The sequence below is a fragment of the Engystomops pustulosus genome, chromosome 3 (assembly GCF_040894005.1).
Source record: "Engystomops pustulosus chromosome 3, aEngPut4.maternal, whole genome shotgun sequence".
NCBI classification, from domain to species: domain Eukaryota; kingdom Metazoa; phylum Chordata; class Amphibia; order Anura; family Leptodactylidae; genus Engystomops; species Engystomops pustulosus.
In genome coordinates, this window is record NC_092413.1 from 113,502,013 (window position 1) to 113,518,890 (window position 16,878).

The 16,878-nt window shown below is 40.9% G+C and overlaps 1 protein-coding gene across 5 annotated transcripts in view; it reads left to right on the forward strand.

Moving 5' to 3' along the window:
• Nucleotides 1-16,878, forward strand: part of POPDC1 (popeye domain cAMP effector 1) — a 135,913-nt gene that overhangs the window by 89,271 nt on the left and 29,764 nt on the right. For all 5 annotated transcript variants that reach the window (XM_072141878.1, XM_072141877.1, XM_072141876.1 and 2 more), the window contains 3 exons: nucleotides 3,691-3,799; nucleotides 4,842-5,009; nucleotides 15,741-15,882. In XM_072141878.1, coding sequence (XP_071997979.1) covers nucleotides 3,691-3,799; nucleotides 4,842-5,009; nucleotides 15,741-15,882 — 419 coding nt within the window. The remainder of the gene's footprint in view (nucleotides 1-3,690; nucleotides 3,800-4,841; nucleotides 5,010-15,740; nucleotides 15,883-16,878) is intronic.

Here is a 16,878-nt window from a genome sequence, read left to right on the forward strand (position 1 = left end):
TTGTCATTATTCTGCGGGTAATAGACGGGTAATAGACGGGCTGGGCACATAGCAGTAGACTAATGTTGGGGTGCCCCTGAGGTGGGAGGAAACTGGAGAACCCGGAGGAAACCCACGCAAACACGGAGAGAACATACAAACACTTTGCAGATGTTGACCTGGATGGGACTCGAACCCAGGACTCCAGCGATGCAAGGCAGAAGTGCTACCCACTCAGCCACCGTGCTGCCCATTAAACTAACACTTTATCTTTTGATTATAATTCAAACTTCAGACGCTCATATATTTTATTATATTATGGCGAGGAAAAACTTAAGACTGTTATAAAACTTAACGGCATGTCTTCCAGTCATCGTACTATAGACTAGGTCCGGGAGTGGTGCACGACAATGTTAAGGCTGCGCCGCCTCGCATTGGGTCCCTTGGCTCCTCACAAGATGGCGCTGCCAACCACACCTGCGCAGCAGGCCCCACTTCACGGAGGGCAGCCCTCCTGCCAACTGACGTCAGAGATCATGTTGTACTATGGAGATGATTAACTAATTGATGCCCAAAGCAGCCTGTTCAAGAATTATATATTCTAAAGCCAGCTACATTTAATATTTTGAAAATGTATTTAGTTTGTGGCCGAGATATAAAAGAAGGTATTAAAAGGGCGCTAAATTGAGGACAAAAAATAGATCTCATGAACCCAAAACACGATAACTTTGTGATTATTAAAAAACTTTTAAATTTTTAATAACGAATCAACACTGGATTTAACCCCTTAATGACCGCCGTATCAACTTCTTCTCACGCGTACGCCTTTCTATGGTGGCGCGTCAGAAGAAGATTTAGGGACATCGAGTCCTGCAAGTGCCGGTGTCTGGTTGTGATATCACAGCCCAGACCCGGCACTAACCGGCCCCTTACATGCTTGAACGCGGCGTGTAAGCGTGTCCCGCGTGGCTCGGACCAGGTGTGCCTACCGGGGGATCCGATCACTCCTGCCGCAGCCCCGGGTTCCGACGAGTGACCCGGGGCTTCCAGCTCCTCTACCCGACGGGTTTTGCCTTCCTGGCAGGACCCGGCTGTAAGTAACTGAGCATGCGCAGCATGCTCAGTTACTTTCACTATACACTGCAATACAAGTGTATTGCAGTGTAAAGGCTTGAATAAGCGATCGGATGATCGCTTGTTCAAGCCAAGAAGTAGAAAAAGTAAAAAAAAAAAAAAAAGATGAAATCATTTTATTATATAATTAAATAAATAAATAAAATATAAGTCCCATAATCTACCCAGTTACACATTAAATGCAAATAAAGTATATAAAACACAAAAACACACGAAAAATGTACATACTTGGTATCACCGCGTCCGTATCAATCTGTACAATAAATCTAAATCAATCTTGAACCCGCTCGGTGAACGACATAAAAAAAAAAACTCAAAAAACTTCCCGTAATATACAATTTTTCATCAAACACCAACCCAAAAAATGTTCTAAAAAGTGATCAAAAAAAGTTACGTTCCCTAATATGATACGACTGAAAAGAACAACTCTTTTCGCAAAAAATAAACCCTCAACGAGGTCTGACAACAGAAAAATACAGAAGTTATGGCCCTAAAAAGTTGTCAATAGTAAAAACAATGCGATTTTCTCCAATATAGGTTTTGCTCAGGAAAATTGAGCAAAGATAAGAAAAACTATATAAATGAGGAATCACCGCAATCGTAGTGAACCAGAGAATAAAGATAAAATATTATTTTTATGTTACGGTGAGAGGGGGAAAAAAAAGTGCTAAAAATCCAAAATAAAAATTTATGATTTTGTTTGTGTCCCCCTTGAAATAGTTAATAAAATCTCATGAATAAGCTTTAGACCCCCAAAATGAATTATCTATACATTGCATCTCATCCCATAACAAATAAGCCCTCATATGTTTGCATTACCAAAAAAAATAAAAATGTATAGGTTGTACAATACAAATCTGCTGTGAATGGCGCCTCCATTCATTCTATACTCGGCCGTGCGCCCTTACAGAAGTTTACCACCACATATGGGGTATCAGTGAACTCGGGAGGAATTGGGCATCAAACGTTGCAGTGTGTTTCATCATTTAATTTATTCTGAAACTGTCAGTTTGGCCTAAATGAATGTATTTTCCAAAAAAATTCCATAGTTTCTAAATCGCAGGTCCATATTGTTTTAACCCATGTGAAACACTTAAAGGGTTAATGGACTTAATAGAAGTTGTTTTACATACGTTGAGGGGTGAAGTTTCTATAGTGGGGTAATTTTATGTGGTTTTACTTTTATTAAAGCCCTTTCAAAGTCACTTGGAAGCTGAGTTGTCCCTCAAAATGTGAGTTTTGGCAATTTTCATGAAAATAAGAAAAATCGCACCTAAAGTTCTGCACCTCATAACATCCTAGAAAAATGAGAGAATGCATAAAATATCATCTCAACATAAAGCAGACATTCCATAAATGTTAATTATCAAGCTTTTTGGGTAGTTTTACTTCCTGTCTGGAAAGCAGAACATTTCAAACTTGGAAAATGAAGAATTTTTACAAACTTTTGCCAAATTTTCACCTTTTTTCAGAATGAATCGCAAAACTTATCACTTACATTGTACTTCATGTTAGTTATAAAATTTATCACGAGAAAACATTCTCAAAATCACCTGGATATGTTAAAGCGTTCCGAAGTTATAACCAATTATCGTGAAACATGTCAGATTTGAAAAATCGAGTCTGGTCATTGAGCTGAAAACTAGTGTCGGTGATAAGGGGTTAATCCAGGGCAATAAACTTATCATTGCTTCTCTCTTTTCTCTTGGTTGCTCAGTAACACATTAGTTATACAAACATTTTTTGAAGACTTCTTGAATCTTATTGTTATTTTTAGATCCGGCTGGTTACAAGAATACGTTCATGTCAGTTTTATCATTTATGCCCATCGGCCCCATGGCATTGGACCATAAAATCCATTTACCCTCTTTTGCAATATTCAATTAAAAAGTATTAAAAATTTCTTTGCACACTCGGTATCTCGCCCAGGGGGGGTGGGGGGAGGGTTGAGATACCGAGCATGCAAAGAAGTTTTTAATACTTAAGGCCTTTTTACAGTATTTTCAATAAAAGATATTATAAACGATTGCAAAACTATTTGGGAGTGAGAGCAAAGTTGTCCCGGAACCAGAAGTAGAGAGGTGTATTGCCTAGTTCAGGAAGTACTAGCAGTGTGGACACCAGACAAGAGAAGTGAGATCGTAATAGGAGATTACCTCTACTCTTGTGCTCTAGACTGGAGCTACAAAGGTACTGTGTTATCCTTATTATCCTGCCGTATATTGGAACATTGGAGCACGTAGAAGCGGAAAAACATTTATTTATTTGATCATTTGGATTTTTTGGACTTTTTTTTCCATTTTTTTTTTTCCTGTGCCATTGCCTCCTAACCTGCTTTGGGGTTTGTTGGCATATTAGTGTGTTTTTTATCTAGTTATTGACACAGCCATAGCGGGGGGAGGGGGGGGGGGAGTCACTGTTGTGAAAAGTTATGTATTTAGTTGTTTTGTGCACTCATTGTGCAAAAAATTCTGTCAAATTATAATGTAATCCTGTCATTGGGTCATAGTGACTGTGAATACCTTACACTCACAAGGGGCAATAAAACATGTTTTTTTATTTTTTTTACAATATCAGGATGAAGGTTTCCTATAGAGGACATTTTCTACATAATATTTATCCAAATGCTTATATTGATTCTCCGGAATTCAGATCCACAGAAATGGACAGGGGAGAGAAATTTCAGGTATGCTTTGTTCTCTCTCTTTATCAATTGATCAATCAACTGTGAGTATCCATTACATACAGGCAGCAAGTTAAACTGTAGAAGGAGCTATTTAAGATAACAGAACTACTAGAACTCTTCTTGTTTTAAAAATGTCTGATCTGCTTGTCTTGTGAGTTGTCTCTTTTGTAGATAGATATTCTTAGTGACTGTTCGTGCACAGATAAATGGCTTGTAGACTCCATATCTTAGAAAAAACGTTAACTTATTAAATTCAAATTATACGGATTCTGACTACTTAGCTTCTTCTCTTCTTCAACGTCATGAAGACTACTCTGTTTTAAAGAAAGTGAAAATATGTCACATTGAATGGGAAAGCATATTGTACGGGTCTGAAACGCGTCTCCTTATTGTCAACATATGTCTGGTTACGTTAGCATCATGCAGGTATAAACCGTCATCAACCCGACAGCGCCATCCTCAGGATTTTTTCTGCTTTTGACATGTAAATATTGTTAACACACAAATCGTGTTCTATAGTGTAACTCACAGTTCCCTCAGTAGTTACCTCTCCTGTTTCCCTATATTTTATAATTTGACAAACCTGCACCTATTGCCCCCTTATTATCTGCCGCCCTAACACTGTAAAATGCCCTCATTGTGGCACTTACAATTCTGTCCCCTATATTGCCTAATGCCCCCTCCCTTCCAGACTGTGACATTATATTTATTTAATGGCCCTATTGTAGCCCTCATACAGTAAAATGTCTTCCACAGTGTATAATTCCCTATTATGACATAATATTTACCAGTTTCAGCCCTTGCAGAACATCGATTTATTGTTCTTTTCAGTGAGAAGCTTAAAGCAGGACATACTATTACATCACTACATCGCACCTCCTGCCTACCCAGAGGCATATTTCAATCTGTCTTTGTGTATGAGTCTGAAGAAACAAGCCACACTGTGTTAAATAAATGTGGTTTGAGGAACAATAGTATTTTTAAGATGATTATTTATATTAAAACATTTTTCTAACTACTGTTTTACTTTTTGGATTCTTAGGTCACAATAACTGCAGAAGACAACTGTGTGTTTCTGTGCTGGTCTCGGGAAAGGCTAACATATTTCCTGGAATCTGAACCTTTTTTGTATGAAATATTTAAATATTTAATTGGTAAAGACATTACAAATAAATTGTACTCATTAAATGATCCAACGTTAATTGACAAGGTAAGAATTTTATTACACAACTCATCAATGTTTTGTGTACATAATGTATATTTGGTATTAGATTATTCAGAATAAATAATGTTAAACTAGTTTATCAGAAAAGACATTTATCACAAATCACATGAACTTGGTATAGATGGTAGCCCACAAAATACTTTAAGCCTTGTGTCCTCAAGGATGTATGGAGTGGACATTGCAAAGGTAAGATAGTAAAAAACCTTAGATTAGACATCACAGTGGGTACATGACATGCTAAGAGAAATGCGACATAGAGAGAAGTAGATGGAAGGGGCCAACTGAGCAGGACACACTTCCTCCAATGCCATGTTATATAACATAAAGTGGGGTTGTAAGGGAAACAATTTTTAGCTAAACTAGCACTGTCACTAGCCGTATTTATGAAAATGAGGTGGCAGGTTTTTCTTTAAGACTTTATATGCTTTAACATTTAACTTTCCAAAGTGATTTTGAGATGGCTTTGTACTTCATGTTAGTGGTAAATTTTGGCCAATTAAGTTTTGCCTTCGCTTATAAAAAACAAAGGCAATTATTTAAAAAAATTTACCATTTTCAAAATTCTAAATGATCTTGTAGAAACCCCCAATATATCACTCAATTATCAATTCTACACTTCTCAAACTATCAGAAACCAATTTTAGGACGTTTGTTACCCCTTTGAGATGGGGTAACCCCTTTGATTTGAGTAATTATAACAAAATGGAGGGGAAATTTAGAATGGTCTGATTTTGTTAGTAATGCGTTAATTTTGCTGCAAAATTTTACACATTCTCAAAAAAAAAAAGAGAAAACTCATTTTAAAATTAGTTTTGCAATTTCTCCAGAGTAGGACACTCCACATTTGGACGTCACTTATTATAATGGCACACAGCGAGGTGCAGAAGGGAAGGCGGGTCATGTATTTGTCAGTTTTGCCCTACAGAACTTAGTGGTTTTTAATTGGTTCACGGGCACGCTTTTGTCAATGATAAAATATTAGTTTTTCAGCTAATGTTGCCATGTGAGGGCTTATATTTTGTGGAATGCGATGCATTTTTCAGTGATACTATTGTGGGGTGGCAATGCCCTATTGCTGCAAATGTATTGTTTTGGGGTTATTGGTGTTTACTATATACCCTAATTAACATGTTTATTCCATGGGTCACTGCAGTTGCCAAATGTGTCATTTTTGCTTACGTTTTACTAATTTTTATTATATTACCGTATATATTATATTAATTTATTTTATAAGTAAGTGTTAACTTTATAAGTGGTTTGGGGGCTTTTTTATTTTCTCTTTAAAAAATAACTTTTTTTTAAACTTTTTATGTGTTAAGGGGCATGAACAAACAAATGTTCAATTGCTTGTTCATTATAATCCCCTGCAATACTGATGCTTTTCAAGGTATTATCACTGCTGATCCATTGACTGACACACTGCCTGCAAGGTCCTCTGTGATAGGACTTTACAGGAATTTACTATAGACAGCCTTTAGGTTCTAGAATTATTAAATTACAGATATGGGCAGAGGCAAGGTAAATCTGCCATTAGATCTACTGCTGATGGTAAATTCCTCATGGTAGGTTTCCTTTAATTCTCCAGGCCAGGGTACTGCTGTAAGTTACCAATTTACATTATATTGTTTGGAGTTCCCAAAAGAAACTGCAAATTTCAACAAATACCACCCATTAACCAGTCAGAAAAGTCATGACTTTATATGTTTTGTACCGTTATCCGCCTTTGTTCCCTTGCTTGGGGACTTGCGGTTAACTTTATGTTATGGGATAAATTGGCTTCCTGCACAGATTTTAAATTCTGCCTACAGACTAGTGGGAATCTTTAACCACAGCGTAATCAACTCTTGCCATAAGTAAAAAGTGATGTTTAAAAACAATGAGACTGATCTTATACGAGCTACTGGCTACTGTTGTAAGTGCAAATGCATAAAATATTTCTAATGCAAATGTAGAATTGCTGCCAAAATCCATTACATGGTTCACAATGCAAAACTTTTGCAAACTACTTGGCATACAATATAGTAGATAAAGCTAAAGCATCTTTTCTCAAGAAAATATACAGTATGGGGGGGATTTATCACTGCTTCTACGCCAGTGGAATAATCGCAAATTCTTGCGCAGTTAAAGAATTTGCAATTAAAATTGTGAATACGCCCACCATGCGGGCGTGTAGAGGGCGCAGTGGGGAGCGGCCACTGCTGTAAAGGGTGGGCACAGGAGTGTTACCACACCATGCCTGCTTTCTTTTGCAAAAGGTGCCACTTGGCAAAGCTTTGCTTGCCTGCACAGGGGAAAAAAATGCAATTTGTGCAATATGTTTTTTTCCCCTGTTATGTTAGTCACTCCAAAATAGAAGAACTTGCTGCGGAATATTCATCCTGTCAGCTAGTGTAACAGCAGATTTATGGTCTGCTACTTCTTAAAAGTCTGAAAGTCACTACAGTCCCTCATGACGTATGTGAAGCCAAAAAAGTTGCACAATGAAGAACACTGCAGACAGATTTATTAAAGGAGCAAATCCAATTTAATAAACCTGACTGGCAGCAGAGCTCCAGATGCAGTCAATAGACTGTCTAATGGAACCTTCCTATTGATAAATGACCCCCCCCCCCTATGTGTATATTTAAATGTAATTTTTGTATTTGGAATTACTGAATGATTTATTTTCAATTTTCTATATGTTAGATGGAAAAAAGCTAATGTTTTTGATTTGTTTTATTACTTTGTGGGCTTTGTAACATTTTGAAAAACCACTTCACTTTTAAACTATAATTGTTTGTCTTACCCATAGTAGCCCCTTAGGTATTCTATTTTTTTCATGTTCTACAGTAGCTATACAAATAGAATGTCAGCAGTAAGTTAATGTTCTCAAGGCACTGCAAGCAAACAAGTGACCCACAGCCACACTTTACCAAGGTTACATTGTTACATTTTTGTTACAAGTAATCAAGTATTTAGTCAGCCACCAGTTGTACAGTCTTACTCCCACTTTAAAAAGATGAGGCCTATAATTGACTTCATAGGTAGAGCTCAACTATGAAAGAATTTATTTGCAATGTCACCTATTTGATGTTGTAGGCAAGTGTCTTTTATACTGATAACAAGTTCAAACAGTCATACCCCAAGGAGTTGTTGAAGGACACCAGAAACCAGAAATCATACACCTGAATTATGATGGATAGACTGAAACTGCAATAGGCAAGCAGCTTGGTGTGAAGAAATCAAACGTGGGAGCAAAAATTAGAAACTGAAAGTCATATAAGACCACTGACAATCTCCCTTGATCGGGGGCTTCATGCAAGATCTCACCTCGTGGGGTTAAAATGATCACAAGAATGGTGAGAGAAAATCCGAGTTCCACATGGGGGACCTAACCAACTCATCGTGTCCAAAGAACACCATATCTACTGTGCAGCATGGAGGTAGCAACATTATACTTTGGGGCTGTTTCTCTGCAAAGGGACCAGGACGACTGTTTCGTGTACATGAAAGAATGAGACCTTGTATCGTGAGACTTTGAGTGTAAACCTTGCCCTATCAGCAAGGGCATTGAAGATGAAACGTGGCTGGGTCTTTCAGCATGACAATGATCCTAAGCACACCTCCGGGGCAACAAAGGTGTGGCTTTGTAAGAAGCATTTCAAAGTCCTGGAGTGGCCTAGCCAGTCTTCAGATCTCGCCCCCCATAGAAAACCTTTTGAGGGAGTTGAAAGTCTGTCTTGCCCAGTAACAGCCCCAATATATCACTGTTCTAGAAGAGATCTGCATGAAGGAATGGACCAATATACCAGAAACCGTGCGTGCCAACCTTGTGAAGACGTACAGAAAACGTTCTTATATATTCATATTCTTATAGCTCTTCTGTGCACCCCCGTTCATCCAGTGCCATCAGACACCCGGGCTTGGGGAAACCCACCAGAAAAGGGCTAACTAACCTCTCACTAGGTCCAGGAAAGGAATTACCCACTTCTTCACAGTGATTCCAGGCAGTATGCCAGATTCTCCCCTCACCACGAGGAGCAAAGATGGCTGCCACCGCCCATCCAGTACCCCGCCGCGAGCAGTCAAGACTGCTGCTATACGACCTGACCGTGTTGGAAGAAGGAGCAGGTGTAGCTGGTGGAACCAGGCCATACCTGCCGGAACCTCGGGGGATGTGGGCCCTGCCACCCACACCGCAGAGGAAAGCCCCATACATATCGAGGCCGGCGAGAGGCCATCTGGAGAGAAGCGGACTCTGGGTCAGGCGGAGACCCGTAATGGAAGCCCTGTCAGGACCCCTACCGTGACCTGGCACGGAGCCACAACTGGAGGCCTGCCACCCTTGAACCCTCACAGCACAGCTCAGGGGCCATTCTGTTAGTATGGGGCTGGAATCCCCTTAACTTACTCCCTGCCACAGGAGATAATCAAAGACCCTAGGCGCAAACCCGCTCCCACAGAGTCTGCGCTAATTCCACAACCAGGAGCTACTAACCCCCCTACAACCCAGATATGTGAACTCACCTAAGCACAGCTGACCCAAATAGATGAGAGGATGCCCACATTATCTGATTTGCACACCTTATTCGACTCTCTGCCCATTAAGGCTGACATGTCAAACTTTGCAGCGCAGATCACGGCCGATTGTAAGCAGGAATTTTCTAAGCTTCACTCTGAGATATCAACGCTGTCAGGTATAATTGATGTCCTGGACCAGGCTAAATCTTCCATGGAAACATCCCTTGAGACCTTACAAGACACTGTTCAACAACAACAGACACAGCTATTTGCTATAGAGCAGCATATAGATAATATCGAAAATAGAAGTAGGTGCTTCCAGAATCCGTCTCGCGAGGTACCCTGCTCCCAACAGTGATTGGCATTTTCAATGATCTCTTAGGGTGCCCGCCATACATATATTGAAATTGACAGAGCCCACCGTGCCCTAAGACCCCCTGATCCGAACTTTCAAGCACCCAGAGATGTAATTTGTCAAATTCACTTTTATGAACTGAAGGAGCAGATTCTCTTCAAACTTCGCTCTCAAAAACAGATAACATACCAAGGAGCCACCATTGAAATTCTGCCGGACTTGTCTCGCTATACACTAGCACAGCGTGCTGCCCTTCATTCTCTGCTGGACTTGCTATGCGAACATGACATTGCTTATAGATGGGGCTTTCCCTTTGCTATATATGTTCACCAAGGTGGCAAGGAATTCTCTCTACGCTCTGCAGATGATTTACCATACTTCCTACGGGATTTGAAGCTGCCCACAGTTCAATTGCCTACATGGCCTTCTTTCTCTATACCACCAAAAGGTGGCTTTAATCCACTATCTGCCAACCTGACCCCATTAGGGCTACCAATGAGGAGCCCTTGGAAACGACCTCACCGTGCCAACAGCCACGATCCAAGTCAAGTCCACCCTCATGTCAAGACCCCCAGCCTCTCCAGAGACTGCTCCTGAGTATCACCCTGATGTTTCTGCCACACTCTGATTCTTATTCTTCTGCCATGCTAATATGCTCCTTATCTAAGCTGGAATCTCGCAACGTGGTAGTTTGAGGATCTCGGTCGACCTTGGTTGTCAGCCTGAAACCCTCTCTTACATTTGTTACCATTTACTGCTGCAGCTCCTTATTTTTGGCGCTACTTTTTTTTTGTTCTCTTCTTTTCCTTCCCCGCTGCTTATACCTTTCTTTACCCTCCTTTCTGCTTCCTTTCCCACCCTCCTCCCCAGTACCTTACTCGTTCCCACACCGAACCTCGTGGGGCAGAGGATCACCAGCTCTACTACACACTCTTGCAATGGCGGACCTCAAGTTTGCCACCTTCAAGGACTGAATTCCCCCTCCAAAAGAGCCCAGGTACTGTATTACTTCCACAGAAACAAGGTACAAATTTTATGCTTGCAAGAGACGCATTTTAAAATTGGTGACTCCCCCTTGCTGACACACAAACACTACACCTTCTGGCACTTTGCCAACAATCCTCAGTTTGCCATAGCCATCCACAAATCCCTTCCCCAAAAAATACTACACTGTACCTTAGACCCCCAACGCCAGATACCTTTTAATAACCATCGACATCAGTGGCCATATTTTCACCATTGCTAATGTTTGTCCCCAATCAAGGCCAATTCGCCTATCCACTTAAGCTGCTAGATGACGTCCTCTCTCTGATCCGGGGCTCTTCTATTCTATGTGGTGATCTAAATCTGACTCCTACTCTTGGCAATTCTTCAGGTGAATCTGGTATCGCATACTCATTGCTAAAAAAGTAAAACTAACCCTCTGGCAAAAACGATTGTGTGATGCTTGGAGGAGACAGCATCCCTCGGATAGGGATTACAGCTTTTACTCTTTTCCACATAGTGTCTATAGCAGACTACATTTTGGCTCAACACAATACTCTTCCCTGGTTAATCTCCACATCAAGCTACCCTTGTCCAAGAGAGAGTGGTCGTGGAGGTAAAATGAATCGCTGCTACTAGACTCCCTCTGCACATATGAAGTATCACAAACAGTTAAGAACTACTTTCAAGAGACCGACCCCCTTACTAACCCAATGGGACACCCTCAAATGGCTTATACGGGTCGTATTTGTTAGACATGGGTCCCATCTTAAAAGGGAAAAGGCTCACAACTTGCAAATAGCCCTACAAAAAGTCTCCTCCCTTGAATTGCAACAGAAACCAGCCCTATCGACCCCACACTACGCGACACGTTAGAAGTCAGACGCCTGCTCGACCTCGCATATGGTGGAATGCTGCAAGTATGATAACAGGTGTGGAGAGCTCTGAAGAAGCCCAATCCTTCATTTCCAGTGTTAAAACTGCCCCGAACAAGGTGGTCTACTCCACTTCAGACATTCGTGAGGCTTTACACTCCTATGCTGATTTATATAACCTTCCAAACGTTCCTCCCTCCACTTGAGACACGAGTTTGCCTCCCCCCTTCCCATTCACTCTACCTGCAGCAGAAACCATATAGAAGAAGCCTTCTCACCTACAGAAGTAGGAAAGAGCCTGGGTCCCGGCGGCTATACAGGGAAATTTTACAAACACTTTCTGTCAATATTAAACCCTATTGACTGAAAGCATTTAATGCCATATCCCCGGAATCCCCCTGTCCCCCCCCCCCACAAGCGGCTTCCACACATGTCGTGGTCATCCCTAAGGCAGTCAAGGACCCTCAATCCTGTACTAGCTAAAGGCCTATTTCTCTGCTCAACGTCGATTTTAAAATTTATGCCGGGCTTATAGCTAACCTATTTAACCCCCTTTTACCGGATCTTATTCACAAGGATCAATTAGGATCCGTGCCTGGCCGGGAAGTCCGTGGCAATACCATTAAAACCCTTGACATCATACTCAATCCCATAATATCCCTATAATGATACTATCCCTAGACACCAAGAAGGCCTTTGATAGGATCTCATGGTCTTCGGTGGGATAGGCCCCATTTTCACAGCCAAAATACTATCTTTTGATAACAACCCATCAGCTATATTGAAATTTAACGGAATCCTCTATGCTCCCTTCTCCATCTATAATGGAACCCGCCAGGGCTGCCCTCTCACTCCGCTCCTCCACCTCCTGGTGATGGAACACTTGTTAGGAGCCATTCGTAATAATCCCAATATCCAGGGTGTTTCCCTCGTGGGAGTCAAATATAAATGCTCTGCCTTTGCGGATGACCTCCTGGTTTACATCACCAAGTCTCTACCCAGTCTCTACCGGCCCTGATGTCCACCCTATCTGCATTCGGGAAATTACAACATGACAAAATCTGAGGCCCTAAATGTATCACTTCCCCCCCCCCCTCAGAAGTAGAAACCCTCAAATACAGCCTCCCCTTTACTTGGCCCCCTGGCGGTATCACCTACCTGGGAGATAAGATTTCCAACGACTTGTCCAAATTATTTAGTAACACTTTTTCGCCCCTACTAGCTAACTTTATTTCAGATCTGGACACATGGTGGAAAAAAGATTTCTCCTGGTTCGGCAGGCTAAATAGCCTCAAAATGACCCTCCTCCCTCGATTGTTATTCCTCCTGCAAACCATCCCCATTGCCATACCCACCTCCTTTTTGGAGAGAACTAGAAGCTGTTTCTCTAAATTCATTTGGTCCCCAAGCCGCCCCAGAGTGAAAAGAGACATATGGATTTTACCAAAGGATAGGGGAGCAGTGGGTCTCCCTGACTGTCGTCTCTATTATCTGACAGCAGCCCACACTAGATTGCTTGATTTCTTTTACCTTAAACGCTCCAAAGCATGTGTTTCACTAGCACAGAGTATATGCCCCTGGGAGCTCTCCACCCTCCCTTGGACCTGGTCCCCTACCCCTAGGGATCTCATCCCCTCTTGTTCTCCACCGAACACACATTGCGCATTTTGAAAGGTCTGGGACCTCGACACTCCTAAGTGGATAGACAGGGGCCCCTCACACCCATCATGGACAATCCCCTATTTCCACCTGGCCACTCGAAAGGTTATTTTCTTTCTGGTACACACCATAACCCTCTTCGATGTACACATGTACTAGCCGGTACTACCCTTCAGCCGATCTCTGTACTTCTCCCAGGCAGCAAACCAACTGCCATCGACCACCTCCGTTATGCTCAACTCCAACACTTCCATACCTTCCATACTTCCAAGTCACATACTCAACTCTCCCACACCCTGACGCACTTTGAATAATTCTGTATGGCACATACCCACACACCCCATGCTCTTTCAGAGATGTACAAGCTGTTAACCACCCCCAATCGCATACCTACACCGTCAATATGCCTCCTGAGAAACAGAACTGGGGAAGACATTCTCTGAGGCTCAGTGGACACAATGTTTCTCAGAAAAGCAGTTATAGCCTCCAAGGACGCTAGCTATAAGATCTTAACTAGGCGTTAAAGAGTTCCCTCGCTCCTACACAAATGGTTCCCAACGGTCCCGGATAAATGCTGGCGTAGTGGGTCTACGGGAGGTACAATGTCTCACATTTGGTGGCAAAGCCCTCGTCTACAAGGTTTCTGGTCTAGAGTGCTCCAAGTGATTGAGGAAACAACAGGCCTCAAAATCCCCAACACCCCAGAAGCAGTCCTACTATACATGTTTGACATACCTGTATCAGCGTATAAGAAATCACTGACCAAGCATCTCTTGCAAGCAGCCAAGACAATCATCCCAAGGAAATGGAAATCTGACTTCCCTCACACAAAATGTGAGTGGTTCGGGGAAATAGCCCTGACTCACAGAATGGAAGAACTTATTTCACAGTCCCCAAAGGACTGCATGTGATTCCCCAAAACATGGTTCCACTGGCAACAATTTATCCCCGTCCTACCGCACATTACAAGATTAAGGTTTCAGTGGAGGTGGTGCAGCCAGGGAAACAACTCACCGGCCCTCTGCACTCCACTAGTAGATCTCCTAGTACCTCCCGCCCTCTTCTCGCCCCTACCTACCAACCTAATGCTTTTCTCTCCCTCTTCTTTTCTCCTCCTATGTCTTCCACCCTATCTTTCCATACTTGATATGTACATGCTACATTCTATGTTTTGAAGTACACCTCAACGACTAAATGCTTGTAATGCATATACTTTATTATGATTGCGGTAAGCTCTTATAGCACCATCTATGACTCTTCCTTTTCTTTGCATTTCCAAACCGAACTGCTTATTTGTTATCTATGCATGCCCTAAAGGTAGTTAATGCATAATTCTTTGTTATATAGAATTAGTTTCAACTTGCTCAATAAAGCCTTGAATGAGTAAAAACGCTTACAAGCACTGTCATGTGCATATTCTTATTGTAGCCAACCCTATCAATCAGTGCAAAAATAAGCAGTGGTTGCTGAACTACCTCTCTCCTGTTATTGCCCGGAAAATGGATGAAGACTTGATCTCCTGCTGTATCACAAAATCCTATGATATGGTACATGACAGTGCTTTTAAGTGTTTTTAACATGTTTGGTTATGTTGTTATATGAACTTTAAATATGTAACAAATTTTCTACAAATTTTGTTATTAAGTACCTATAGCACGTTTCTATGCTTGGTTTCACATAGAAAATTATTTTCTGCATATATCCATCTTTACATCCCATCTTTCAAAAGCCACAAAATTTAAATTTTTTTGCTTATAGAACCGTTTGATAGCTTGTTTTCAATTAAACAAATATACTTTGCATGAAATATTAAATGTATTATACAATCTAGAGTGAAGGCGGAAAAAAATTCCCAATAAATGCTGTTGAAGTGACACAAAAATGCAGTTTGGAGCTTTGATTTTCCCTGTGCGGTGCAAATGACATTTATTTTTTTGGTTATTATTGATTTTTTTTGTTTCCAAAATTTTTTTATTAACTTTTCTTGGCCTGAGAGGAATCACTTTAACAAGCTGGAGTGTAAGCATAAGTTCAAATGCTCCTATTTTGTGTTTTATACACATCATGGTATTGGTTGTGTGTGCTATAGCCCCTTTTAGATAAAATGTTACTTATTTGTTTATTTGCATATGACTTAAAAGGCAATTTTGAATAGTTATAAGTACAAACATCCCCATGGAAAAATTTCTTTAGAACAGAGCACCCCTTTAGTTAGAATACATTTTTTGTGACATTTTATCACTGGCTACCTTTTTGGAGAGAAACTCAATTCACTTACTTTACCTTACAATACAATACAATACTTACAATACCCAGGTTTTAACAATTCCTGTCTTCTCTTAGGTGGCAAAGAATATTGATCGTCAACCTAGTCTCTGCTCCCAGTTGTCTGTTATGCAAATGAGAAATAGCATGGCCAGCACAAGTGACAGTGAGGATGGTTTGCATAACTTTCTACGAGGGACATCAACAGCTTCTTCTCTGCGTAAGTGCCTTGGAAAAAGTATCTATTCATTTCTTCATGTCATTATGTCTCTTTGTGTGAACATAATGATCAGCTGCATATTGTGGGACATTAAAGGGGTATTCTCGTCTGGGCATTTACATTCAGTTTGATAAATATGCCATATATAAACATTTCTTCAATTAGATGTTATTAAAAAAATATTCCTGTGTGAAGATAATTTCTCATAAATGTAGTCATTTTGTCCCTTAGAAACGAGATGGCTTCCACAGATACGGCCACCTCTGCTGGAGTGATTGCACAAAGAAACAAAAATTTTTTGTATATGAAATGTCTGGGAGTTACTTCAGGTCCCATAGCCATCCTGTGGAAATGATCGCTGAATCCAGGAGGTCAGGCTGGTCTCTATAGTGCATGTCTGGCCACTGCTGCCAGAGTGTGACGTGGTCATATCCGAGGAAGCTATCTGGTTTCTAAGGGACAACATGACTATATTTATGAGAAATTATCTTCACACAGGAAAATTCTTTTTAATAACATCCAATTGAAGAAATGTTTATATATGGAAGATTAGTGAAACTGAATGTAAGTGCCCAGACGAGAATACCCCTTTAAGTTCTTAATTAGGTGAAACTTTATTGCAATAAATGCTACTTTTGTGACCCATGATGAATACATGGAAAGGCATATTCACTTGGACCGGGTTCACATGCAGCGTTTCAGTTTCGTTTTCAAATGTAATTCAAAGGCTGTGTCATTGATACATTTGCCCCAATGTTAATGAGTAATTTGCCCCTAAGGGCCATGCGCGACATTTATTAAACAAATCTTGGGCAGTTTTCTGACTCATCTGAAAAACTGTCCTCAGTAACCATAGGGCATGACAGGACAGAGAATAACCTGTGTGCCAGAAAATTCAGTATTTTGGCGCAGCAAACTAGACCACCTAACAGGAGGTGCAAAGTACGACTCACCAGGAGTAATAACAATTGTGACAACTGTACTACGGTTGCAATA